This window comes from Dipodomys spectabilis, unplaced genomic scaffold (genome assembly GCF_019054845.1).
Source record: "Dipodomys spectabilis isolate Male_0828 unplaced genomic scaffold, ASM1905484v1 ptg000302l, whole genome shotgun sequence".
NCBI lineage: Eukaryota > Metazoa > Chordata > Mammalia > Rodentia > Heteromyidae > Dipodomys > Dipodomys spectabilis.
The window spans coordinates 993,467-1,019,791 of record NW_024870979.1 but is presented as its reverse complement, the minus strand read 5'-3'; the positions used below and the strand labels follow the sequence as shown (position 1 = coordinate 1,019,791).

General features: G+C 52.4%; 1 protein-coding gene across 5 annotated transcripts in view; it reads left to right on the top strand.

Annotated features, from left to right (window-relative positions):
- The window catches only part of Arid1b (AT-rich interaction domain 1B), a 328,395-nt gene extending 318,753 nt beyond the window's left edge, over positions 1 to 9,642 (top strand). For all 5 annotated transcript variants that reach the window (XM_042702061.1, XM_042702058.1, XM_042702060.1 and 2 more), the window contains 3 exons: positions 1,750 to 2,533; positions 4,229 to 4,359; positions 6,571 to 9,642. In XM_042702061.1, coding sequence (XP_042557995.1) covers positions 1,750 to 2,533; positions 4,229 to 4,359; positions 6,571 to 8,307 — 2,652 coding nt within the window. In that variant the 3' untranslated portion in view covers positions 8,308 to 9,642. The remainder of the gene's footprint in view (positions 1 to 1,749; positions 2,534 to 4,228; positions 4,360 to 6,570) is intronic.
- Positions 9,643 to 26,325: the final 16,683 nt, after the last annotated feature.

The window sequence follows — 26,325 nt, the reverse complement described above, 5'->3', positions numbered from 1 at the left end:
TTTACACACCTGCCAGACATATAAAATGTACGTGATTTTCCTCATCATGATTCCCCAGTTCTACAGGTAGAGCAGTTTGTACAGGACTCAGTGACATCACTTAAGACAGTCTGCCGCACAGTAGGATTAAGCCATATGTGTGGGTGTGCAGAGGTTTAGTGCAAAGACTGAGCCATTTTATCTGATTCTGGTATTGTTCAATTTGGGTATCCGGGGGGTCTGGAGTCCGTCCCCATGTGCACTGAGACACAAATGTGCATACCAAAATTCTTAGCAGAACAAAAATTTGTTCATATTTTAAAGAATACATGGAAAAAGCAACTCAAGCCAGGCGCCAGTGGCTCACGTCTGTAATCCTAGCTACTTGGGAGGCTGAGATCTGAGGATTGTGGTTCAAAGCCAGCCTGGGCAGGAAAAGGCTGTGAGACTCCTATCTCCAATAAACCACTAGAAAGCCGGAAGTGGCACTGTGGCTCAAGCGGTGGAGTGCTCGCCTTGAGCTGAAGAGCTGAGGGACAGCGCCTAGGCCCAGAGTTCAGGCCCCACGACCACCACCCCCCACCCAAAAAAAAAATGTTCCATGATAAGAGTGAAAGGTAGCCGGGTTTTGAAGAAGAGCAGCTAAGGCCATGCATTTGAGTGACTGGAGTGGATCCCAGCCTGCGGCCTCCGACCAAAACCGGGGTGGAGGCCCAGGCAATGCCTTTCAGACATAGGTGCGGGGCTTGGCTATTTCGAATCAGCCTCTCAGGTCTGAAAGCTCTGCACGATAGAGGCATTTCTTTCAGGACTTTTTAATCACAAAGTTGTCTTTAGCTATTCCTTTTTCTGGAGCAACTATGTCCAGTGAATTTTATTACCAGAACCATGGACTTTAACAGTTTTCAAGCAGAGTGAAAGAATGCTTGTTGAAAACCTCAGCCTGCCGATGCCTCCCATCAGATGCACGTCCACCTGGGTGGCACTAGTCCCCAAAGAGCCACCGGGGAGAGCGTAGCGACTGGCGCCGTGCTCAATTCCCGCAGGGCTTTCCCTGGGGTCTGGCTTGGAACAGGTAGACAGTAGGTGGGGGCTGTAGGATGCGCAGCAAATGATAGCAGGGCGCTACAGCCATGTCTGTGGTTTGTCTATGAAAAATAAAAAGGTGGCTCACACCTATAATCCTAGCTACTGCTGCTCAGAAAGCTGAGATCTGAGGATGGTGGTTTGAAGCCAGCCTAGGCATAAAAGTCTGTGAGATTCCTACCTCACAATTAACTAGCAAGGTGCAGAGTATGGTAGAACACCAGCCTTGTGTGGAAAAACCAAGTGAGTACCATTACCCAAAAAACCCACGCAACCCTTTCATATTAAAAATAATAAAATGAAGATAACAAAGGTTTTCCTGGGGTTCTTTGGCTCACAGACCGCTCCAAAGACCCTGGAGCCCTGAGGTGATGCCCCTGACTCCTGGGGTCACTTTGGTGTTCCCCATCAGGGCCACCGCTGTGCAGCGGCCATCAGTGTTGCACTGCTGGGACAAAGTCAAAGTCCCCGGGACTTGAACTTGCGCAGCCCTTGGCAGAGTGTGAAGCACGGAACTGTGTGACCCTGAAATGCAGTCCCGAGCGTGCAGTGCGCAGCGACATTTCCCAGGCTCATTTTAAGTGACCCCTCTACTAGGGAACAACAGTGTTGCGTAACTTGGGCTTGTGCACGCATACACGTGTACGAGCCCGTCAGTATGGTCTGTCTTTATGTGAGTTTCAGAATTACAAACGCCACATGGATGGCATGTACGGGCCTCCAGCCAAGCGTCACGAGGGAGACATGTACAACATGCAGTACGGCGGCCAGCAGCAGGAGATGTACAACCAGTATGGGAGCTCCTACTCTGGCCCAGACCGGAGGCCCCTGCAGGGCCAGTACCCGTACCCGTACAACAGAGAGCGGGTGCAGGGCCCGGGCCAGATGCAGCCACACGGAATCCCGCCTCCGATGATGGGCGGCCCCATGCAGTCGTCCTCCGGCGAAGGGCCGCAGCAAAATATGTGGGCTGCACGCAACGACATGCCTTACCCCTACCAGAACAGGCAAGGCCCAGGCGGTCCTGCGCAGGCCCCCCCTTACCCGGGCATGAACCGCACCGATGAGATGATGGTCCCCGACCAGAGGATCAACCACGAGAGCCAGTGGCCTTCTCACGTCAGCCAGCGCCAGCCTTACATGTCACCTTCAGCCTCCGTGCAGCCCATCACCCGCCCACCCCAGTCATCCTACCCAACGCCACCGTCACTGCCAAACCACATCTCCAGGGCGCCCAGCCCTGCCTCCTTCCAGCGCTCCCTGGAGAGCCGCATGTCCCCAAGCAAGTCTCCCTTTCTACCCACCGTGAAGATGCAGAAGGTCATGCCCGCCGTCCCCACACCCCAGGTCGCCGGGCCTCCAGCCCAGCCGCCCCCCAGCCGCAGGGAGATCACCTTTCCTCCCGGCTCTGTGGAGGCCTCACAGCCAGTCCTGAAGCAGAGGCGAAAGATCACCTCCAAAGATATCGGTAAGCACCGCACGAGTTTGTTCCAGAAACTAGGAGAAGTTTAACTTGAGTTTTCTTTAGAGGTAATTTCTGTTCAGCTCAGTGCAATGAGGTTCTTTGGACTGCAAACTATCAGTATGTTTTTGTGGAACTGGAAGCCACTAATCTGAATTCAAAGGAACGGTACCAGAGAAGAGTTTGAATTAAAGTGATCGTTTTAGGTACAAACATTGTTTATGTGAGAGGTTTGGAAGTCCTCTGTGACTGTGTGCTGTGTGTTAGAGTTTACCTTAACTGCTGCAGTATGTGCTTAATGAACACCGTCAGTGCTCTTACTACTCAGATCTGGCAACAGCATGCAGACAACTTCTATGGGTGCAGTAAGAAACCTGGCTGAGATAGGGACATAGGTAGAGCGGGCGCACTAGCGTGTCAGAGTCCATCTGCATGCACGGGTGGACTGTGTGAGGAGTGGAGCTCCTGGGCCCCACACACCACTGGCCGATGGGGGCTCCCAGCTCTCCTGCACCCGAATGCTGCCATCGCTTGTCTGCTCACAGCGCAAATGTCTGAGCATGCACACAGCTCTTCTGCATTTATTCTGTAACTGTTTCAACACAGCAAGGAAATGATCTTTTTTTATTTTTCAAAACAACTCTCAAGCATTTGAAATCATTTGTCGTGATTGGTAAATTAAAGGTATGAATGGATATTAGAGATGCTTTTATTCGTTGGGCATCCCCATACATACAGAGCGCAAGACAGTAAAGTGTCTTTTACCTGTGGAGGACTAGAGAGAGAGCCAGGTTCAGATACGAAATACCATCCTATACATAGAAATACATAACTGCAACATGAACTTGTACATTTCCATGCTCAAATACACCCGCTGGAATTGTATCAAAAAATGTAGTGTATACACTAAGGTAGTGTTACCTTCCACAAGGGTAAACGTGTACCCCTTTTCAAATCCTTGACCTTGTCTTTAACCTTAATAGGCACCTGAGAATGTTTGGGAAATAGAATCAAAAGGACGGCAGATTACTGCAGGAGCCGGAGCACCCTGCCCGCGGGTGGGTAGTCGCTAGCTCACGTGGCAGTGTCCTTGGCGGGCACCTGGCAGGCCTGCTGTGACTCCTCCCTGCGACACCAGCTCCCCACCATCCATACAAATCTCAACTTTCTATCCAATCCTTGTGTTCTCTTCAGTAACAGAAATAGGGAACCCGAGAAGGTTTCCCACTCATTGGGAAGTGCCAGTGTCTATCCATGAGGCATTCTGAGGGCAGGGCACAGAAACAGGAGAAAACAGCACAGGACCACCAAGACTTTCTCTGGGAGGGTGTGCTGGTTTGGGATTTAACCGTGCTTTTTACAGTCTGCATACTTGGCCAGGCTTCTGAAAATACCGCATTGAGACTTCTGAGTAGAGGAGGCAGAGTACAGAGGCTACTTTGGGGTTGGCTTATTGAACACTGACCATTTGGTGGTTAAAGAAATCTTTACCACATGCATCCATGTCTAGAAATACCTTTGGCTCAAGATGAACTAGCAAAGCAAAAAGACCAAAAACAGCACGTTTTCTAGCACCTCCACTGAAAATCAGGTTGCCATGTTTGACTCTAGGGTCATTTGTATTTCACACCCTACTCTTCTGCTACTTTCTGTTCTTCCACAGATAGAGTGAATATTAATGATACCTGTTCGTATTTCTAGTTACTCCTGAGGCGTGGCGTGTAATGATGTCCCTTAAATCGGGTCTCTTGGCTGAGAGCACGTGGGCTTTGGACACCATCAACATTCTTCTGTACGATGACAGCACCGTGGCTACTTTCAATCTCTCCCAGGTGAGCCGGCACCAGCCTAGCTGTGACTGCCCAACACTGTGAGGGAACTGAGTAGTGCAGAGTACCTGAGCTCATGCTTAAGTTAATTGACAGTAGCTAGCTAACCTTTGTAATCATTGTAATTATCATAAGCCAACGTGAATCAATATGTAGATATCTGAGAGTTTAGTCTGGGATATTTGTTTTAGTCTTTCGTATGTGTATACCTACACATACCTACATTTCTCCTAGGAAAACTGTGTGTGTGTGTGTGTGTGTGTGTGTGTGTGTGTGTGTGTGTGTGTGTGTATGTTTCTTAGTTCGAAGTTAAATTTTTAAAGCTTTAGAATTTTATTTTAGAGTAAATACTAGCAGGCCCATGGAAATTATTCAAAATACGATTAGAACTGCAGTCGGTGTAAAATGCAGCTGGCTTCAGTGGGGCAGCCCCTGCTTTCCACAAGGACCGGGCAGAAGAAGCGAGGAGTTCCCAGAGCCGCAGCCCCACCCTCCCGCTAACCGGGCTCCTGGCCACGCCTGCTTCCCAGCCTGTCCTCTCTGCTTCCATCCGGGTCGTTTTGAAGCTTCTGTTAGTAATGAACTTGAAGCCTCCTGCGGGTAATTTCCAACCAATGGCTTCATGAGAAATGTATCCAAAAGTCTTCCAGGCTGTGGAGCAGAGGGAGTGTCCAGTCGTGGTGTAATAACAGCTCTACCTTATGTGACAAAAGCCAGCATGTCCAGTTCCTTCTACTGAAGACAGACCAGAATCTTCTGTCTTGTTTTTTGTCTCTCACTTACGTTTTCAGGGCCGCCTAGAGTTCTAATTTAATTTTCAATTGATAGAAATTGCATGAGGCTCATTTTAATTTTTAAGAGTGAGTATTTTAAAAAATTAAAATATTGTGCCTTTTCTTGAGTAACTTCTGTCCTTATAGCAGGTAGAACCTACATTTTCCTACCCAGAATTGCTTTCTTAACTTTCCTACGACCCCAGGGGAAAATACATTTAATGGGTGAAGAAAAATCATCCAGACTTCCACTTGGAAAATTGTTCTTTTGGTAACTTAAAAGCAAGTACTTCGTGCACTTTGGTATTTGTGTACCTTTCTGTCTACGTTATTGTGCCAAACCCCCTTTTGAGAAACCTGTGGTAAATAGAAAAGTCTGGTTGGTGCTCCCATTGCATCTGGATGGAAAAGACCTTCTTGTTACTCACTGGCTGCCTGAGGCCCCTAAGGGTGACAGGCCGGGTGCGGGCGGGGGGGGGGGGGGGGGGGAGGAAATGCAGTTGTGAGTGTACGCATTTCCTCCAGACCCAGACAGGGGGTTGCTAGCACAGGCAGTGTCTCGCCTACTGGCTTTTTTTCTTTCAGCTGGAGCTGTGGATAACTGAAATGCAGAACTGTAGCCTGTGAAACATTCTAATTCATTTATCAGGGACTCCCTTGATTTGTTTCTAATTTTCAGTATTCTAGGAGCTACTGCCTTGCTGAAATTATCTTCTCCAAAATACATAGGTAACATAAATGAAGGTAACGTAGGGCAGCTGCGGCAAGAATGATAGTCATAAAACCCCCAGCAGGCAAGTCTCCGACAAATAGAACCGTCCCTTTGGGTCAGAGAGTTTGTAAACCCATGTTCCTCCTCCAGTACTACTTTCTTGTCAGAACATCTAACAAGTGAAAGGACAGTGGAGCACTGCCCAGTCATGCCATGCAGAAGTCAGTGTTCCGGTTGGGGTGTGAGCGGCTCGGCCGCAGGCAGGGAGCGTGTTGCAGTTGAGTGGATCATGTGAGACTCGGCAAGGTTGTTCTCACAGGGGCATAGTATCCTGCCGCGGCCAGCCCGAGAGCAGGCAAGCATGGTGGGAGCTGCTGCACCAGGTGTGATGGTACAGTTATAATCCCAGCTCCTTGGAAAGAGAGGTCAGGAGGATTTAGGGTTCAAGGCCAGCTCAGGCAAAAAGTTAATGAGCCCCGTCTCAACCAGCCATCCAGGTGTGTTGGTTCTTCCCTATCATCCCAGCTTGGTGGAGGAAGTGGGTGCTGAGGACCGTAGTGAGGGCTGAGGCGTGTGCCTCAGCTTACAGCTCCTGCCTGAGTTCATTCAAACTGCAGGGTGCCAAACGAATCGCGTGCCATAGCACCCAGGGTTTTTACCCCTCCCAGTGAGAGCTGAGGTCATGACATTGTGCCTGTTCTTTCTTGTTCTCTTCCTCTTCCTCTCCAGTTGTCTGGATTTCTTGAACTTTTAGTAGAGTACTTTCGAAAATGCCTGATTGACATTTTTGGGATCCTTATGGAGTACGAAGTGGGCGACCCCAGCCAGAAAGCACTTGATCACAATTCAGGGGAGAGAGGTGGCTCCGTGGCCGACGATTCTGGAAAAGAGGAAGAAGACTCCGAGTGTCTAGAGGAGGAGGAGGACGACGACGATGAGGAGGACGAGGAGGAGGAGGAGGAGGAGGAGGGTGAGAAGACGGAATCGGAGGCAAAGAGCAGCGCTGCCCTGGGCACCCTGGATGCCGGCGCCGACCCCAAGGAGAGGCCCAAGCAGGCCAGTAAGTTCGACAAGCTGCCAATAAAGATTGTCAGGAAGAGCAAGCTGTTCGTGCTGGACCGCTCGGACAGGCTGGGCCGCGCGCAGGAGTTCAGCAGCGGGCTCCTGCACTGGCAGCTCGGGGGCGGAGACACCACGGAGCACATCCAGACTCACTTCGAGAGCAAGATGGAGATCCCGCCCCGCAGGCGCCCCCCGCCCCCTGCCAGCTCCACGGGTAGAAAGAAAGAGCCAGAAGGCCAAGGCGACCCTGAGGAGCAGCCAGAGAAGAGCATCCTGGCCACCATCGACGACGTCCTGTGCGCTCGGCCAGGGGCTCTGCCCGAAGACTCAAACCCAGGGCCCCAGGCAGAAAGCGGCAAGTTCCCCTTTGGCATCCAGCAAGCCAGAAGTCACCGGAACATCAAGCTGCTGGAGGATGAGCCCCGGAGCCGAGACGAGACGCCGCTGTGCACCACCGCGCACTGGCAGGACTCACTGGCACGGCGCTGCATCTGCGTCTCCAACATCGTGCGGAGCCTGTCCTTCGTGCCGGGCAACGACGCGGAGATGTCCAAACATCCGGGCTTGGTGCTGATTCTGGGAAAGCTGATTCTGCTTCACCACGAGCATCCGGAGAGGAAGCGAGCCCCGCAGACCTACGAGAAGGAGGAGGACGAGGACAAAGGGGTGGCCTGCAGCAAAGACGAGTGGTGGTGGGACTGCCTGGAGGTCCTGCGAGACAACACGCTGGTCACGCTGGCCAACATCTCCGGGCAGCTGGACTTGTCTGCATACACAGAGAGCATCTGCCTGCCCGTCCTGGATGGCTTGCTGCACTGGATGGTCTGCCCGTCCGCAGAGGCGCAAGACCCCTTTCCCACGGTGGGGCCCAACTCGGTCCTGTCACCCCAGAGACTCGTGCTGGAGACCCTGTGCAAGCTCAGTATCCAGGACAACAACGTGGACCTGATCTTGGCCACGCCTCCATTTAGTCGTCAGGAGAAATTCTATGCTACGTTAGTTAGGTACGTTGGGGATCGAAAAAACCCAGTCTGTCGAGAAATGTCCATGGCGCTCTTATCGAACCTTGCCCAGGGGGACGCGCTGGCAGCGAGGGCGATCGCTGTGCAGAAGGGAAGCATCGGAAACTTGATAAGCTTCCTAGAGGACGGGGTCACCATGGCGCAGTACCAGCAAAGCCAGCACAACCTCATGCACATGCAGCCCCCGCCTCTGGAACCGCCGAGCGTAGACATGATGTGCAGGGCGGCCAAGGCTTTGCTGGCCATGGCCAGGGTGGACGAGAACCGCTCAGAATTCCTCTTGCATGAGGGCCGGTTGCTGGATATCTCGATATCAGCTGTCCTGAACTCTCTGGTGGCGTCGGTCATCTGTGATGTACTATTTCAGATTGGGCAGTTATGACATACGTGAGAAGCAAGCATGTATGAGTGAAGATTAGCGGTCACGTGTCACTGGCTGTTTTCTGTTCTTGTTTATCCAGCGTAGGAAGAAGGAAAAGAGAATCTTTGCTCCTCTGCCCCATTCACTATTTTACCAATTGGGAATTAAAGAAATAATTAATTTGAACAGTTATCCAATGAATATTTGCTGTCTGTGTGTATAAGTACATCCTCCTGGGTTGTTATTTTTATTTTTTTTTAACCAAAGTTACTGTCTAGTGCATTCAAAGGTCACCTTTTCTTTTTCACAGATATTTCTTTTTAACGTCCTTTTCCATGTTGTATTGCATTTTGGGGGGGAAGCAAATTGACTTTAAAAAGAAACGTTTTGGCAAAAGATGCTGAGATGGGAAAATTTCACCACACTGATGCAAACAGGTGGAAAATGGTCAATTTCTTATGTGCTTTATTCTTCAGAGAATGGAAAAAAAAAACTGTATCCCATCACCCAAAGCTCTGTGCAATAGAAACTTCTAGAGAGATAATAGGTATAGGGGCTCAAGAGGTATGTCAGTCAGTACTCAGAACTGAGTGGTTCCACTAGACTAGAAGCAAACCCGCCCCTGGCCTCGCGTGCCAGGACCCCACCCCCACGCTGGCCTCACGTGACAGTTCTTCACAATTCCTTTCAGCATTTTTTTAAATATTTTTTTTTTACTGCCTATGGGCTGTGATGTATATAGAAGTTGTACATTAAACATACCCTCATTTTTTTTCTTTCTTTCTTTTTTTTTTTTTTAGTACAAAGGTTTTAGTTTCTTTTTCATGATGTGGTAACTACAAAGTGATGGTAGACTTAAATAATTTTTTTATTTTTATTTTATATATTTTTTCATTAGGGCCATATCTCAAAAAAAAAAGAAACAAAAAATACAAAAAACACAAACAAAAAAAAAACACAAAAAGAGGGTAATGTACAAGTTTCTGTATGTATAAAGTCATGCTCCGTTTCGGGAGAGTAGCTGATCACAATTTGCTTCATGAATCACGGTGTGGAAATGGTTGCATATGGATTGATTTAGAAAATGGTTACCAGTACAGAAAAAAAAAAAAAAAGAAAGAAAAAAACTTCAACTAAAAGGAAGAAACACAACTTCAAAGATTTTTCAGTGACAAAAATCCACATTTGTATTTCAAGATAATGTAGTTTAAAAAAAAAGAAAAAGAAAAAGAAAAAAACTTGATGTAAATCCCTCCTTTCCCTCTGGCTTAATGAATATCATTTATTCAGTATAAAATCTTTATATGTTCCACATGTTAAGAATAAATGTACATTAAATCTTGTTAAGCACTGTGATGGGTGTTTTTGAATACTGTTGTAGTTTCCTCGAAGTGGTTTCCTAGTAATGGAGTTATTGACAGGAAATAGGGGACATGTGGCCGTGTGTCCCCCTCATTGCACATCCCCGCAGTCAGAAGGGGCCTTTCGGGGTTACCTTCAAGTCTGATTTTCTCAAATTCTTTAGCTAATTAGTCTTCCTTTGAAGCAGTTCACTCGAACGACACTGAGGTGTAGCAATGTCACACTGAGGTGCAGCAATGTCCGGTGGACGGGAGGCCGCTGCCACCCCCGCCAATGGGAGGCCTCCTCGCGCACTGGCCCGAAGATGCCACGGTCTGCCTTTCACTAACTCCATCAACGTTAATCACCACTCAGTCCTTCCCATGGTTCTTCTGTGTGCCTCAAAGTTACTCTGGATTTAGTTTATTTCAGCGTGTATAATATTTATATTGTGCAATGTTACAAAATGACTATGTTGTATTGTATGCGGTGTACATAGTGAAAAGTGATTATTTCTATTTCAGGGCATATGATTATTCTCATATTTCTTCCTACCTGGTGCGCAGCAGCTTTTTATATTTGTCACTTCTGAGGTAAACTCAACTCTTTCTGGGTCATTGACTGTTATTGTGTAACAATCGATTGCTTCGAGCCTTCTGCCTAGCGATGCTGTTCTGGACCCCTTCTTACGCGGCTCTACCTCTCCCTGCTCCTCCCACCAGTGCAGGCCCCGACTGCAGACCCGTGCCACCCGCTGCCGTAGTTCACCCTTGTCACACTGCAACCCGGGAGAGTTAGCCAGCAGCACACAGCTCTCATCCACCATAGACCATTCTTTCTGGAGTCAGCAGGGAAAAAAAAATCATTTTTTTCTGCAAACATTCTGATCTGTCAACTTCTGCATCCCCTAGTCTTACGTAACAATGCAGCCAAATATATGTGGAATTAAACACACATTTACAGTTTAAATACATCTGCTTGCTAAGAACAGATTTTAATTTTCCAAGCTTAAAAATAGAGGTTTGTAAGAGGGAATTCAATATTATTCTAATTTCTCTCTTACAGAATATGAATAAAAGGTGTATGCAAACTCAAGTTATCTAATATCCCAATTCTTTTTGTCAATTGCAAGGGTAAAGTCACTCTGAAACCCCGTGGTTGGCGCTTTGAGCTGTGGCAGGAGCGCTGGGCAGCGTGTGGCATGCGCAGTGCCGCGCAGCCCCAGCTCCCCTGGAAGGCAGCGACCTTTCCCCACTCAGCCCGCAGCCGAGATGCAGCGGAGCCCACGAAGCACGGGCGGCTGCTCCACACATCTTGCCTATAAACTGAGTTATTGCTTTGTCCTAAAAATATTAGTGGGTTTTTCCCCCATGAGGCTTTTCAGAAATTTACAGGATGCCCATATTTTAAAATGTGTACCAAAAAAAAAAAAAGATAAAAATAAAGGTGCAAAGAAAGTTTAGTATTTTGGAATGGTGCTGTAAAGTTGAATCTGTTGGTATTTGAGTGCATTTTTTTGAATGTCACATAGGAGATATATTATTGGTTAGCATCTGCTCAAAAAGCAGTGTTTTGATTAAGTTGGTCACATTCTAGAGTGACTTCAGAAATGACAGGGGACGTCTTACCCCAGTGCAAGCACTTCCCTTTGCTCTGAAATCCATCCAGCTGTGTACTGTTGGGGGATTTACCTCCTGCCAGACCACATGTACTGCCCCTCTGTGCTCACTCAACAGCACCCATGTGCCCGTGTCCCGGCTGTGAGTGCCCCCTGTGTGGAAAGCCCAACCTGGAGTCTGGTTCCAGCCCCCAGGTTCCCAGCAAGGGATGGGGCCGTACGCGCTGCTCATTTTATACAGCTTCAGATATCCAAATGGCCCTTGGCAGACAAAGTTTCTTCGCCCCTTCCTGTCCAGCAAGCTTTTTAAAACTCGCATAAACACTTCCGGGAACTCTGTCATACGTGATTTTTTCCGTTAGCAGGGTAGGAGCTGGCAGGGCATTGTCAGCTCGGCGTGTACACATTGGAAACACCCAGTGCCCTTCAATGCTGGCTTTTGTTAAGTAAGAAGTGATATGGAGGCTCTGGCTGTTTGGCCCGCAACCTGGCCTGAGACTCACCCTAAGACAGCTGTGAGATGCGCTGAGATGCTCCTTGGAGCCCCATCCTGTATGTTTCTCAGACCACGTGACCAGCCCTGACACTGTAGGACCAGTTGAAGCTGCCTGAAGCCGGTTCCTGGCCCGTATGCTGGAGGCTGCCAGGTATTCCCTGCCACCTTCCCTGCTTCCTGCCGCCGCCCGTCAGGCATCACCCGCCCAGTCCCATGGCATCATGCCAAGCCGTGCAGTCCTCCGGAGCCCAGAGTTCCGGATGAACTCCTCGTGGTACTTAAAATGTGGAAGCTGAGGCGAAGTTGGGGTGGGCAGGATGAAGTGTCAAAAGTCTCAGGCGTCTGTCTCCCCATATCTGACTGACACGACTCAAGGCTTCGCCCCAACTTTTCACAAATGCGTTCTAAAAAACCACCCCATAAAAAATCCTTACACTCAAAAGCCTGAAGTGTCCTGGTGTCTGCCCTTCATCCACCCACTCCCTGAGGATTCTTCTTTTTCTTATCCTATAAACAGGCTGTGTAGTTTGAGAAGTTCAGCTAGATGAAGATCACGCATGATGTCTCAATGTCCTTGTTTCTTGCTTTCTCCCCCCGCCCCCACTTTAAAGATAGGTTCTTGCCATGTAAGTCCAGGCTGGCCTCAAACTCGGGATTCTCCTGCCTCAGCCTCCCGAGTGTTGGAACTATTTGTACCCCATTGTGCCCAGCTTGCATTTATCCCTTCAGTTGAAAGTGCGATGACATTGAGAAGAGATGGCTTGGGATCTCCTCTGTGTGTAAGCTTGAACAAGGTACTTAAACTCTCTTGCCCGTTTCCTCGCTGGAATACAATTCATACCACCCTCCTGAAAGATACCTAAAGCAAAATAGGGTTGGGGCATGGCTCGAGTGGTAGAGCGCTGTCTAGAAAGCACAGAGCCCTGAGTGCAAACCCCCTGTACTGCCAAAGTAAAGCACGGCCTCAGAGCAGCTAGCAGTTTTCACCACCTGTCACAGGTGGCTTGTTCCTGGTTTTCTGTAGAAGCCTCTCACCTGCTGTGTTTAGAGCCGAGGACATTCCCCACCATGTCTTGGATCAGGGACAGTGTCGGTGTCAGGCGTCCAGGGATGAGAGTCAAGCCCACCGTCATGTGCAGGTAGACAGATCTCTACATCAGTTATGCCGCATGTTGGTCCCCTTCCCCTCCCCACCCCTGCCCTGAAAACAGCGCCTTTAGCGCCTTTCACAATAGGACAGCGTCCCCAGAGACAAGGGTGACTCCCGCGCCGCGCGGGGCTGACTGGCTCTAGCTCTGGCCCTGGCCCTGGCTCTGGCTCTGAAGGCGGGGCTGACCCTGGCTCTAGCTCTGGCCCTGGCCCTGGCTCTGAAGGAGGCGCCTAACTTCCGTGCCAGGGGAAGGTCAAGTGAATGAATGAAGCTTGAACGTTGCCCTTCTCCCTAAGTGGGGCCCAAAGCTGTGTAGTGTCCCAACGAGGTTTTCCTGAAGAATGGAGAAGCCAGAACCTGCCTGGATGCTGCTCCTGGGACAGGCCCTTTGTTCGACGACAGATCCCGCTGGGCAGGCAGCATGGCGCCGCTGGCATTGCTCACGGTAAGTGCTGATGACTTGGAATTCAGTAGCATGCTGCACTTGAAGGGACGGATTTCATAGCTCTTGGTCCTCCGCAGAAGTCCTGGCATGGAGCCTGAACCTCTGCACCACAAGCCAGGACCCCAGGGAGCCTGCGAGCTAGACGTGAAGCCAAAGCCAAGAAAGATTTCCCGCATTACCAAAACTCCATCCAGAAGCCATGGTGTACGGCGACCACAGGTTGGAGGGGTGGGCTTGTTCAGAGAGACAAAGGTCTTTTCGGTACTTAGGTTAGAACCCAGGGCCTCGAGCATGCCAGGAATGAGCTACACCACCGTCCCAGGGGTTCCCTTTCTATCTGTGCTTCCATGAAATGGCATTTAAATTAAAGATCAGGAAGTAAACAATGTCCACCTGCCCAGGGTCTCTGTTGCTGCCTTTTCATAATTCACAAGGGCCTCATCTGTGAGTTTCCTGTTAAGAAAGACATGATCATCCCTTCCCCAGGGTGAGCAGTTGTGGCCAGGCCTCAGCCGGCCGCCAGGCCTCCGCCCAACACCATGATCCCGGGCCTGTGAGACCTGTGAGCTCACCAGGGCTTGCATAGGCACAGAGTCTTCATTAGAATTTAAATTTCTTGTCAGGCTCCTGTGGCTCACGCCTGTAAGCCCAGCTACTCAAAAGACTAAGATCTGAAGATCACAGTTTAAAAGCAAACAAACAAGCAAAAAGCCTGATGTAGAGATGTGGCTCAAGTAGTAGAGTGCCAGCCTTGAAAAGCCAAGCAAGACTGAGTTCAAGCCCCAGTGTGTGTGCTCACATGCACACACACACACACACGGCATTTAAATTTCTTCAAGAAGTACTTTCGGCCACACTCTGATAAATTAGAATTTAGCATGAAGCAACCGCCACTGCCTTTTAATGCTGAAATCCACGGGGGTCCAGGGAGCGGCCCTTGCGGGGAAAACGCCAGCCCTTCGGCGCCGTGTGCGTTAGGGTCAGGATCCTCCGCTGATGAGACTGCTGATGCGTCTGCCTAGTAAGTGACCCCTGCTCCCTGTGCACAGCCCTGAGGACTCATTCAAGGAACTTTTCTTTCCTATCTAGCTTTTCATTCAAGCCCATTGGGCCTTGCGGCATCGGGGCGGCGCGTTGCCTGGTGGGCCTTTGTTGCTTAGTTGGGCTCTTGGCTTCACCCATGCTGCTTCCACGTGGAGAGGTGGTTGGTGCGCGTGGCAGGGGAGCGGCATGGTGTATCTTGCGCTCTGAAGATGAATACCCTTAGCATGGTGAAATAATAAACATTGCCTGTGTTGTTGGCTCCAGGGTTCTTCACCACGTGCTGGGAGCAGGTGGCCAGTGCTGCTCCTCTGTGCCGCTGAGGGGAGGCGGAGGCCGGGGCAGCGAGGCTCTGATTTCTCGGGATGTGTTTAGTTCCGAGGGGAGGTCGGCAAAGGCTCGGCCAGCTTCGCTCGGCATTTGCCGAGGTGGCTGCCGGCGTGGGCCAGGAGCGGCCGGCATCTGGCAATCAGTCAGGCTGAGTTCATTAGTGGAAGGTAGGTTCGGTGGGCCTTGCTTTCACACACACAAATTTGATGTCATTTGGAGCTTGAGAGTACTTGAACAGTCATCCCTCGCTGTAATCTGCCATCCCCCACCCCGGGTCTGTCTGTGATGGCCATTGTGAGTGGCCAGGTCTGTGGGCGCCCCTTGCGTGGGGCCCGGGAGCCGAACTTCCATCTCAGAGAACGCTGGCCTCTGGCCTGGCATCCTTTCTGGTGCTTTGTTTTCTGTTTGCCCCAAGACACATCTGAAGCCAACTTCTGAGGGGAGCCCCTGTCTGGGGATCTCAGGGTTCCACCTCTCCCACATCCACTCCTGGGCCTCCTGGGCTCAGGTGGACAGCCACGCAGCGCCCAGGCAGGGCTGTGGGGTGCTGGGCCTGGCTGGACCTCCGCAAGGGCAGGAGTTCTACTTTGTCCCCAGCACCAGACGAGGGCCCTGAGCTCTGAGATTCTCCCCCACGCCTCTGCTGCATCACACCAGCGGGCACCTACGGACCTTGCCTAAACCACGCCGATTCTCTTTCCTGAAAACAGGTACTGGGCACCATGGCATGGGGCCCACAGGGGGCCCCACACGTCCGCCGGTGCCAAGCACAAGAGACAGCAGAGACGTACACCGGTCCAGGGGACGGTGGCAGGAGGCAGCATGGGAGGAAAGGGGCCAAGAACAGAGGGGAGACCGCTCATGCCGGGAAGGACTTAGGGCAGATCCTGGGTCTGGTGGTACCTAAAAGGAATGCAAAAGTTCCACTGCAGGCTGGCAGCAGCAGCCCGTGAGGGCCCAGGTAAGCGGGCATGCCACCGCCGTCCTGAGGAGCTGGTGCTCCGCTGACTTGCCAGTACTGGAGCGGGGGTCGGGCATCCAGTGTGGCACAGCGCCAGCTGGAGAGTGGGACTTGAGGACTGCCAAGGTCAAGCGGGGTGCTGGGGGGACTACAGAGGGAGATGGGCTGGAGGTGAGTGGCCATAAGGAAGGACAGGGAAAGGAAGCCGGGCACCGATGGCTCACACCTTGAGTCCTAGCAACTCAGGAGGTAGAGATCGCAGGATCATGGTTTGAAGTCAGCCCAGGCAGACTAATTGAAAGAATCTTGTCTCTAACTAGCAAAAAGCCAGAAATGGAGCAGTGGCTCAAGTGGTAGAGCAGCAGCCTTCAGTGAGAAAGGTAAGGAACAGCAGCCAGGCTCTGAGTTCAAGCCCCACTGCCAGCGCAAAAAAAGGGGGGGAGGAAGCCAGGTGCTGGTGGCTCACACCTGTCATCCAAGCTACTCAGGAGGCTGAGATCTAAGGATCGCGCTTCAACGCCAGCCCAGCAGAAAAGGCCATGAGACTCCTATCTCTAATAAACCACCAACAAACAGGAAGTGGCACTGTGGCTCAAGTGGTAGAGCGCTCGCCTTGAGCTGAAGAGCTGAGGGACAGCACCCAGGCCCAGAGTTCAAGCCCCACAACTGACAAAAAAAAAAAGGTGGGGGGGAGAGGAGTTGAAGTTGGGGGGGGAGAAGGAGTTGAAGTTTGGGAGGGGGGAGGAGTTGAAGTTTGGGGGGAGAGGTATGAGGATTGGAGCATTAACCACTTATCAGAACTGCATTCCAATAATGGGGGGAGGGGAGGATATGCAGGGAGGGGCGGGGCATGTGCCAGGCCGCAACCAGGGAACTTAAACTGAGGAAGACAGCCTTGGGCCTGAGGCATAGTGCCACCCCTGTGCGGGCGTCCGCCACGGGTCTAAGGGAGTTGAGACCAGGGACAGCCTGGGTGCTGCTGGCCATGAGTGGGGCAGGTGCTCTCCTGGGAGACAGCCCCACTGACCCTGGGGTTTGCCCCGCAGGCCCTATGGGGGCCAAGACTCATCCCAGGGGCCACAGGAAGCAGTGCAGCATGCAAGCATTGTAGCAAGCGTGCATAGATCCCAGGACTGCAATCCTGTTTTCAGCAAGGGCACTGAAGGACGAGGCCTGTGCGGGAGGAAGAGGGGGCAGAGAGCTGGGAAGAAGAAGGCGCGGGGAGGCCTGAGGGCGTCGGACACAGGATGGCTCCCGGTGACTTGTCGTCCCCCCCCCCCCCCCGCCCTGCCCCAGATATCAGCCAGGACCCCACGTTGAAGGCTGTGCCAGTAGCCGTCAGGGTCTGTCCTTCCCCACCTTCTGCTCTGCCACACCCCCTGACATCGCCCACAGCTGGGTGGGGCCCAGCCGCGCACGGCTGATTAGCAAGCGGCCAGTTCTGCATGGCCAGCAGTCTCGCCTCTTCTCATGCATGACAAAATCGTTCCGCTGTGCTCTTCAAAAGCTGTTCCATCAAGATGACCTTCAGCGCCGCATGGTGCTCTCCCAGCCTGGTGAGCTGCTCTCGGGGTGGGCACACTCTGGGGTGGGCACACTCTGGGGTGGGCACACTCTGGGGTGGGCACACTCTGGGGTGGGCGCACAGGGCTGCGCGCTGTGTTCTCTCAGCTCGGGGCTGTGCCGCCCTCAGCCACTTGAGTCCAGCGCTGAGGATCAGGATCACGGGAGGCCCGCCAGGCCCCGGGAGCACGCGAGCAGCGTTTCACACCCGGGCATCCATGCCCAGCAACAGAAGCAGACTTTGCCACCTTTGTCCTGGTCCGCAGGATAAACCTAGAGACCAGAGCCCTTTGGAATGGTCCACATGGCCAGTGCCTTGGACCCCCACGCTCCAGAGAAATCCTCCATCGATGGACAACACAGCAGGCGGCCAGGCCCTAGGCACGTGAGATCCTGACTGGATCTCTCTGGAACCCCAGGTGACCAGAGCAGGGTAACATTGTCTGTCACCTGTGACTATGGCATCTACCAGGGTCTCTCAAGACCAGCTTTTCTGAGTTTCCAGAATATTCCATGGTAAGCGCTTAGGTTCCTAGTGCCCAGGCCCCATGTTCAAGCACACTGGGAGGAGGCTCATGAACGGCTGCAGACAGTTCACGAACAGGCCAGCGCCAGGGTTTTATGGCCCGATGCTCCCTTCCTCGCCATCTGTCCAGAGAGAGCACCATGGTGTCACGCACCGCGGGCCTTAGCACAAGGCCTCAATGCAGTTCCAGTCTGGGGCCTTTGTGTCACCCAGAATCCGAGGAAGATGCACCAAACCAGCCTGCATTTCCACATCCACTCCCTATGCCAAAATATGGGGGTGCTGTCTGTGCTCAGGAAACACGAGTCCATCTGCTCCTGCGCTGGGGCCACAGGCCCCTTTTCTAGCCACCGCCCACCCACCCACCTTCTCTCCTCCACCCCCGGGGGCCGCTAAGCCCCTCCCCCTGAACCCGGCTTTTCAGTGCTTGTCCCTTCTCCTCTAGTTGGTTTTGTTCTTTATTTCCCTCAGCCTTCGATGGACTTTTTCTCTTCCTTTCCATTCAATTTCATTCCAGTTCTCAGCCATGGGCTGTTTGTCATGGAAAAGCTGCTTCTCCTCCTGACCCAGCCATCATTTGGGAGACTGGCTTGGTGTCTTTCCCCAGCTCTCCCTTTGCGGTGGGTTTTTAGTCATGACTGTGAAGTAAGGAGTTTCTATATTTGAGCATTTTTCTTCTCTTGTTTTTTCGGTCATTACTTCTCTGCTCCATTACTTCCTTCTGGAACCGTGTGGCCGGCACCGCAAGCAGCGCCTCGCTATTTGGACCATTTTCTTATCTTCCTGTTAGTTATGCTTTTCACAGTTTTGTACGTTCTGTGGCTGCTCAGAGAATTTCTTGGGTAACTACTTTCGCGTTCGCTAATATCCAATATGTTGTTCACTGCTTCTGTTGAGCTTTAAAAAAAAAAAGAAGAAGAAGAATTTCGATAGCTTCTAAAAAGAATACTTTAAAAATCTCCTCTTTCCATAGGTGCAGTTTTCTCCTGTTTCTTTGCACACACACAGGGTTGTTTTCTGTTTCTTGGTGAGAATCGATTTATAGGAAAATGCTTGCTGTAATCCTTCCCATAGCCCCCTAAGTTTCTGAGGCTTTATGTATCCAACTGTTTCCCCCTTAATGACTGGACTTTAGATGGATTTTGCTAGAAACTGTGTCACACAAAGAAGGAAAGAGAAACTTAACATTCTCTGTATTTTAATATTTTCCCGGAGGCCCTGTGGGCCCAGGACTCGGCACAGCACCAAACCCCTCTGCCATGGGACCGCGGGGCCGCTGGGTGGGTGGGCTGCGTGGGACAATGCATGATGAGGGATCTTTGGCCAATGACCAGCCCCTCCCTTGCTCTATGCTCACGCAGGGCATAGAAACACAAGGAGGCTTCATGGGCGTAGCTAAGCCATGTAGAGAGGGTGAGGTGGGGGCAGAGGGGAGCGGGGAGGTGGGAGCGAGGGGGAGGGAGGACTCGGGAGGAGATGGCATCGTGCATGGTGCACCAGGAAGCAGCTGAGGCACCACGCCGCGCCCCCGATGCTCTCAGGTAAAGAACACCAGCCTGGCTCTTCCAGTGGGTGCTGCATTGGGCTGGGCGGTCCTGTGCACAGGGCCAGCTTGCCCAGAGAGGGTGACCCCAGCCAGCCCTCACCAAGCCCCACGTCCGCCTCCAGGGTGGATGGTGGACAGTGAGGGGGCCATGCCATGGGCTTCTGGGGACTCCCTCCCCCTCCATCCTGCACCCCAGAGTCTCCTGGACCACAAGGCTCATCTGGTTGGGGCCACATTGTCACCTCCCTGCAGAGGGCCGAGCAAGTGTCAGCCCCTGTCCTGCAGGGTGTGCAGCGGGCGGTGACAGACGGAGGCCCCAACCAGAGGAGGCTGCAATGGCAGGAAAGTCGTGCTGGTGGCCCGGGGCAGGAGAGGCGCACAGGGCGGGAACCGTACAGGACCTTGCTAGTATTGGGGCAAAAATGAAGGGAGGTGTTTGGGCGCTGTTAGAGAGCCTGGCAGCGGGCTGGTGACAGCTATCCCCACTTCCTGTTCCCCCGCCCCTCAAATCCACCCCTCCAGAGCATCCCTGCGCCCGCGCAGCCAGCAGGGCCCAGTGAGGAAACCACATCCCTCCTCTCCACCTCTAAGAGAAGATGGGTGCAAGTGATTAGAAGTTTCCAGAACTGCCTGGAGAAGAAGCCAACAGGATAGGAGAGGAGGAGAGGAGCCCAGGCCGCAGCAGAGTGTGGCTGGTCTAGGCGAGGGGACAGGGCATGGGGCCAGCAAGGTGGGTCTCAACTCAGCCTCCTTCGTCCCAGACAGAGAGGCTGACCGGTGTTCACAGAGGGGGTCCCGCTCCGGACCAGGCCCAGTGCACAGGGGCCCAGGGCTCGGCGTGGCCACCAAGGTCAGGGTGAGTGTCCCTCCCTGTGCCCTGGGGACCCCTGGGGCCTTCACCTCAGTGGTCCCAAGGCCTTGTGTCCCCACCCTGGCCCCCAGTGTCCCCGGCTGGAGGGTGAGCGGCTGAGGACCAGCGGAACACGCGGTGCCCGCTCAGTGGCCCTGGCAGAGGACATGGCGGTGACCTAGAGCGTTGGGGCTTGCGTGCGCCTCCCCTTCAAAGCACTGGGGCTGAGGAACTCGACGTGCGAAACCGGGGCCAAGAGGAAGAGCTCCAGAGGCGGGGACACAGCTCGAACCAGGGCAGCACCTGCAGCACTGGGACCTATGGCTTTTGTCAATCAAACGCAGCACAACCGTCACAAAGCCAGAAGAAGGCAGCCCCATGCCCCGTGCTTCATACCACCAGTGCCATGCGTGCCTGCTGACGGCTCCGTGCCCCACAGGCCTGGCAGATGCATTGATTCTGGGGCTAATTAGCCTTCCTGAGGGCAATCGAGGGCCCTCTGCATGAACTTTCTTAGAGATGGAGCTGATGGCTTCCAAGGGACATCACTGCAATACACAGAAGCTGGTTCATGGACAGCTGGCTCCCTGGATGGCCTCCGCCCGCCCGACCTCAGGGGCTGGCCTCCAGCCTCTCTGCAGGCCTCTTCTACCAGGTCCAGCCCTGGCCTGGTGCCTGGCTGCCTGTCCTACCCTGCTGTCGTTGACCTTGAAGGCTCCTTGAGGACAGGACGAGGCTCTGCGGAGCCGGAGGTAGGTCTGGCACTGCGCAGGTGTTCACCTGATGTGGCCGAGTTTCTGGGCTTTGTCCCAGCCCGGCGATCCCCGTGGAGGCCTTGGAGGAACATGCTCTCCCCAGCTGGTGCTTAAGGAGACTAAGGATGTTTATGGCTACTACCAGACCACTGACCAGACCCCCTGGCCTCATCCCTGGATGTTCCCAGGGAATGGAACCCAAGAGAGTCGAGCGAAAAGGCCAGTGCTGGGCGTGGCCGGGCTACTGCTGGGGCCCAAGCCTGACCATGTTCCTCTCCACACTAGAGCATCTGCTTCTGCTGACCATGGTGACCCGCTCTGGGGGCCTTCCCAGTCACCAGGGCCCACCCACGAAAGGGGGAACGCGTTCCCCCCCCCTCCTTGCCTGGCTAATTGTCAGCTTCCCACTGCAGTAACAAAGCATCTGAGATGATCAGCCTGATAAGAGGCAAGATTTGTTTTTGGCTCACAGCTCCGGAGGCTTCAGTGGTGGTCTATTGGCCTGTGGCTCTGCGTCATGGTGGGAGAGGGTGGGGGACAAAGACGCTCAGCCCAGGGCCAGTTTGATAGAGGAGGGGCAGGGCTGGCCGCCCCTCCAAGGATGCAGCCCCTCCCCCAAGGCCCAGCCACCTCCCGTGCCTTGCTGGAAGCCACGCCCTCAACACAGGGAGGGGCCTTTCACATCCAGACCAAGGGCTGCGTGTCACCTGACTTTGGTGTCTGTGGGTCAGGGTGGATCTGATCCCCTCACAGAGGCCTTGGTTCTCTCCTCTCCCTTCCCTCCCCTCAGCAGTTTTGCAGCTTGAACTCAGGGCTGCCCTTGCTAGGCAAGCATTCTACCACGTGAGTCATACCGCAGCCCTATCTGCTTCGGGTATCTTTCATGTAGGGTCTGTGACTTTTCCCCAAGAACAGCCTCGGATCTTGCTCCTCTTCCCTGTGCCTCCCAAGTACTGGAATTGCAGGTATACACACCACACCAGCTGATTTGTGCTGAGATAAGTTCTCACTTGCTTAGGCTGGCCTCAAACCACAGTCCTCCTGACCTCCATCTCCCAAGTTGCTGGGATGACCAGGTGTCTGTCCCTTGCTGCATCCTCTCCCCTTCACAGCTTCACAGTAGCTCTGGGTCAGATGCTTTACCCTGGGTGCCTGCCCGCTGCCCCTGCTCTTTGTCCCTATGTGGAGTGAGGGGGGAGGGCAGGAAGGCTGCTTACTTGTATCCCTGACTGAAAGCTGGGCAGGGCCACCAGCAGAGACAGCTTGACGCTCAGGAGTAGGAGACCGAGGAGAAGTCACAATGTTGGAAAGTAAACTTCCACCTCCCCTGGAACAAGGAAGTCTCTCCTGGGATTCCGGCTTCCAGAAAAAATACCTGTGTTAATGAAGTGTTTGATTTTATAAGCAAACTTTAAAATTTATTATAACACGAGCCCCTCTATGTCATGAATTTTTCTAAAGTTTAAGCCTTAGTGGCTGTCTAGGGCTTCATTTATTTCACCAACCCTCCACTATTGGACGTTTATGTCTTTTTCACATTTTCTCCATCATACAAAATGCTATAATGAACATCCTAGGAGATAAATCTTTGTGACTATCTGTAATTAATTCATTAAGATTAACTCCTAGCAGCAGACACAACAGATCAAATGGAATAAGCGCTTCTTAAATATATTTGGACACATGACCAACTTACACTCTTGGGATTTCCACATCATTGAAAATCTCAGCAGCAGTAAAAAAAAGCTTGAGCTGGGTGTGGTGGCATGCGCTCACCAGCCTGGTCTACATAACAAGACCAGAGACAGACAGACAGACAGACAGACAGAGACAGATAGACAGACAGACAGACAGACAGAGAGGGAGGATAAAAACCCAGCCACACTGAATATCCTCCAAAAATTAGAAAGAAATTTATTTTCATTTCTTTGTGAAGAAATGAAAGTTCAAACAAACTTGAACTCTTTGGCATGTGCTTAATTCCTCTATATTTCATCATTTGGAAACTTTCTGCTGTGTCTTTTCCCACCAGAACATAAATCTTTTATAGAAACAAATCTTTTCATTACATTCAATTTTTTTAAAAGCCCTCCGTCATGTTTGCGCTCTCTCTCTCTCTCTCTCTCTCTCTCTCTCTCTCTCCACTCCCAGTTTTGTGCTTTATATCCCAGTCTCTATCTGCAAAACGAAACCTTGCACCAAATGACCTTCTGACAACAAAGGTCACTTCAGACAGTTGACAACCTCTTGGGTTCTACTGCAGATCAAGGTCAGTGGGGGCAGGGGGGGGTGGTCCTGAGAATGGAGCCTGGGAATGCAAGGGGTCTGTGGTCACCCCCAAACCTCCTGGACTGTGCAGAAGTCAACTGCACCCCCTCTGTTAGACACACATGCACCCCTGCATGCACACGCAGGGGTGGAGCTATAAGCATACCTCCACCAGGAGGGGGTCATCAGTTTTGCTGTGGCTTTTCACAGGCGCGTAGCAAATGTGAACCATGTTTGGGTAGCTGAGGGGTCTCTGGGTGCCCCTCTCCTCTTGCTGCCTGCTCCAGCAGCCCTGGGGTGCCCGTGTTCTTTCCAGTCCTCCTGCTCATCAGGAGGAGCTGGTCCCCTATACCCGTCCCTTGGGGCTCCACCGGGCGGGAGGGAGCTGAGCATGGCATAGCTCTGAAGCCGGAGAGGCCCAGCCAGCCTGTCCTCAGCGAGCCTCGCCACTCCCCACCAGCCAGGACCTCGTGCGCTTCTCCAGGCCACACACAGAGAAAGGGCTGCGGCAGGTCCATTCCGGATATCAGGACATGTTGCCTCCTGAAAATCTGCCTCAAACCTACCTGGCACCTTCTGGAAGTTTCAGAATGCTTCCTACTCCTTGGAGTCCCGGTCCCTGCCTCCTGGGCCTTGTTCATGTCTCTGTCTCTGTCTCTGCCCTTTCCACTCAGGGACCCACTGGCCGCCAGGCCCTCCGGTCTCCATGGCAACAGGTATCTATACTAGATGTCCCCTCCTCTGAGGTCATGGGCACTGCCTCCTCCCAGCCTGCCAACCCCTGCCTGCCCCCCAGGCTCCTCTTCCCAAGTCACCCCCACACACCGAGGGTCTCGCGAGTCCTCCTAGACCGGCCTCCCCAACTCTCCTGCTTTCTGCTCGGCTCCAGGAATCTCAGAGATGGCTTGCCAGTCACCTGGACCTTCATTGACGGTTCTCTTTTCACAATGGGGTGCTGACATTCTCTTTCACAGGTGTGATACACAGTCATCCGGCCCGCGATGAGCCTGCGCTGGGGGGATCTGAGGAGCCCGAGCCAGGGGGTCAGCTACGCCAACCCCTCACCAGCTGAGTTCAGCCGCTCATGACTGAGGTCCTAGCGTGATTAGCCCTGGAAACACAGCTGGACCCCGACTCTCCCTGTGGAGGCTCTGGGCTGGTGACATGTAATATGCGAGATGCAGCTTGAATCTCACATAAACAATGAATGTGTGTGTGTGTGTGTGTGTGTGTGTTGTGTGTGTGTGTGTGTGTGTGTGTGTGTGTGTGTGTGTGGTTTATGTGAAATTCAAACTTAACTGGCAACCTGTATTTTAATGACAGGGCAGGGGCCGCCTGTGTGAATTAATGACATAGTTTATCTGGCTACAATGAGTGGACACTCATCATTATTGTTGGTAATTGTCATTAATAGGCAGAATACAAATCCAAAGCATTTCGTGGATTGTTTCCTCTGTGTACTAGACTGTCACAAGCTAACTCTCTAAAAAGAATCTGTGTGTACACCAAATATGCAGCCAAGCTTAGCATATTTTGCTTAGACATTTAAAAGTTCCCTTTAAAAATTAAGATGTGGAATAATAAATAGTATGTGAACACTGTCATTCCCATTATGAGAATTAAAAGTGGAGCTGGGTGCTTGTGGCTCACGCCTGTAATCTTAGCTACTCGGGAGGCTGAGAGCTGAGAACTGTGGTTTGAAGCCAGCCAGGGCAGAAAAGTCCGTGAGACTCTTATCACCAGTTAAACACCAAAAAAGCCAGAAGTGGAGCTGTGGCTCAAGTGGTAGGGCACTAAGCTTGTGCAATAAAAGCTCAAGGACAGCACCCAGGCCCTGAGTTCAAGCCCCACGACTGGCACAAAGAAAGAAAGAAAGCAAAGAAAGAAGGAAAGGAAGAAAAAGAAAAGAAAAAACAACTCTTCAGCCTTGACGTGCCTGACCACGCTAACCTTTCAGAGACCGGCCATTGGTGGACAGAGCTGAAAGGGGCGGACTGGAAGCCAACTCCTTACCACTTGCTCCAGCTCCCTGTGTGGCGGAGCCCAGGCTATGAGATCACAGCCCCAGCACTGGAGGACTGGAGGTCTGTGCAGAGCGCCTGTCCCCCGCGGAACATGATGATCTGGAGACCGGCCCGGCCACATGGGGCTCAGCAGCCTCCTCCTCACTCGGGACGGGAGCCGAGAGTCCTACAGGCCCGCGGTCAGCACGCTTCACACAGTGCTGCTCCTGGGATCATTGCACGGTGACCAGGAGCCAGTTGGAGATTATCTGTATCCCCAAAGGAGGGGCTCGTGCAAAATCACCACCGCTCAGTGTGAGTGTGTGCGTGGACACATGCGGGTGTGTAGATGGCCTGCGTCACAGCAAGCCAGACGCCCCAGGGCCCACGTCACTGCAGCTCCGGTCATGGCCGCTGCCCCCACCTCTGTGGCCAGCTCCGGTCCCCACCTTGTCACCCGCCCCGGCAGTGCCCGGCCCACGCCTGCACAGCCACCATCCATCCAGGGAAGTTGGCTGAGACCTGTTTGGGGTTTTCTTCCCCCGCCCCCCCACCTCAAAAGAATACTTTCCATTTTAAATTAACAACGTGTCCAGAGCCAGTATTTGTGGTTACCACCTGCACTGTAAATCTCCCTCAGAGACGGCTGAGAGCCGCATTCATAATGAAACATCAACATGAAACTTGATTTAAAGTGCCTTTTCATTAATATAACAAATGAAGTGTACCCAAATTTGAAAGTATATTCCTGTGGGCCTAATTAAAATACTGAACAAAATACATGTACATGTATATTTTAAATGAAGACATTCAGTAGCTAGAATTAGCTACAAAAATTAATTCAAATTGAAAAGTACATTAGGAGTGCATTGTTGTTCTTAATACAGCCATTGGCTTCCTCTGGGATCTCCCCAATAGGTACGCCTGATTTACAGCCAGAGCAGTCAGGCTTTGCTTTAGAAATATCGCAGCCCCGCAGTGGGCCTGGGCTTGGCCACCCGCCCGCAGGCCTCGGGGCGGCCTTTGGGGCCGGATGGATTCCCCAGGGCCGGGTGGAATCAGGGCTGAGCTGCTGTCCGTCCCCACTAACGGCCGCACATCCTCAGAAGGAAGGCCTGGCTGTGATCAGGAAGATGAGGCCTGGAT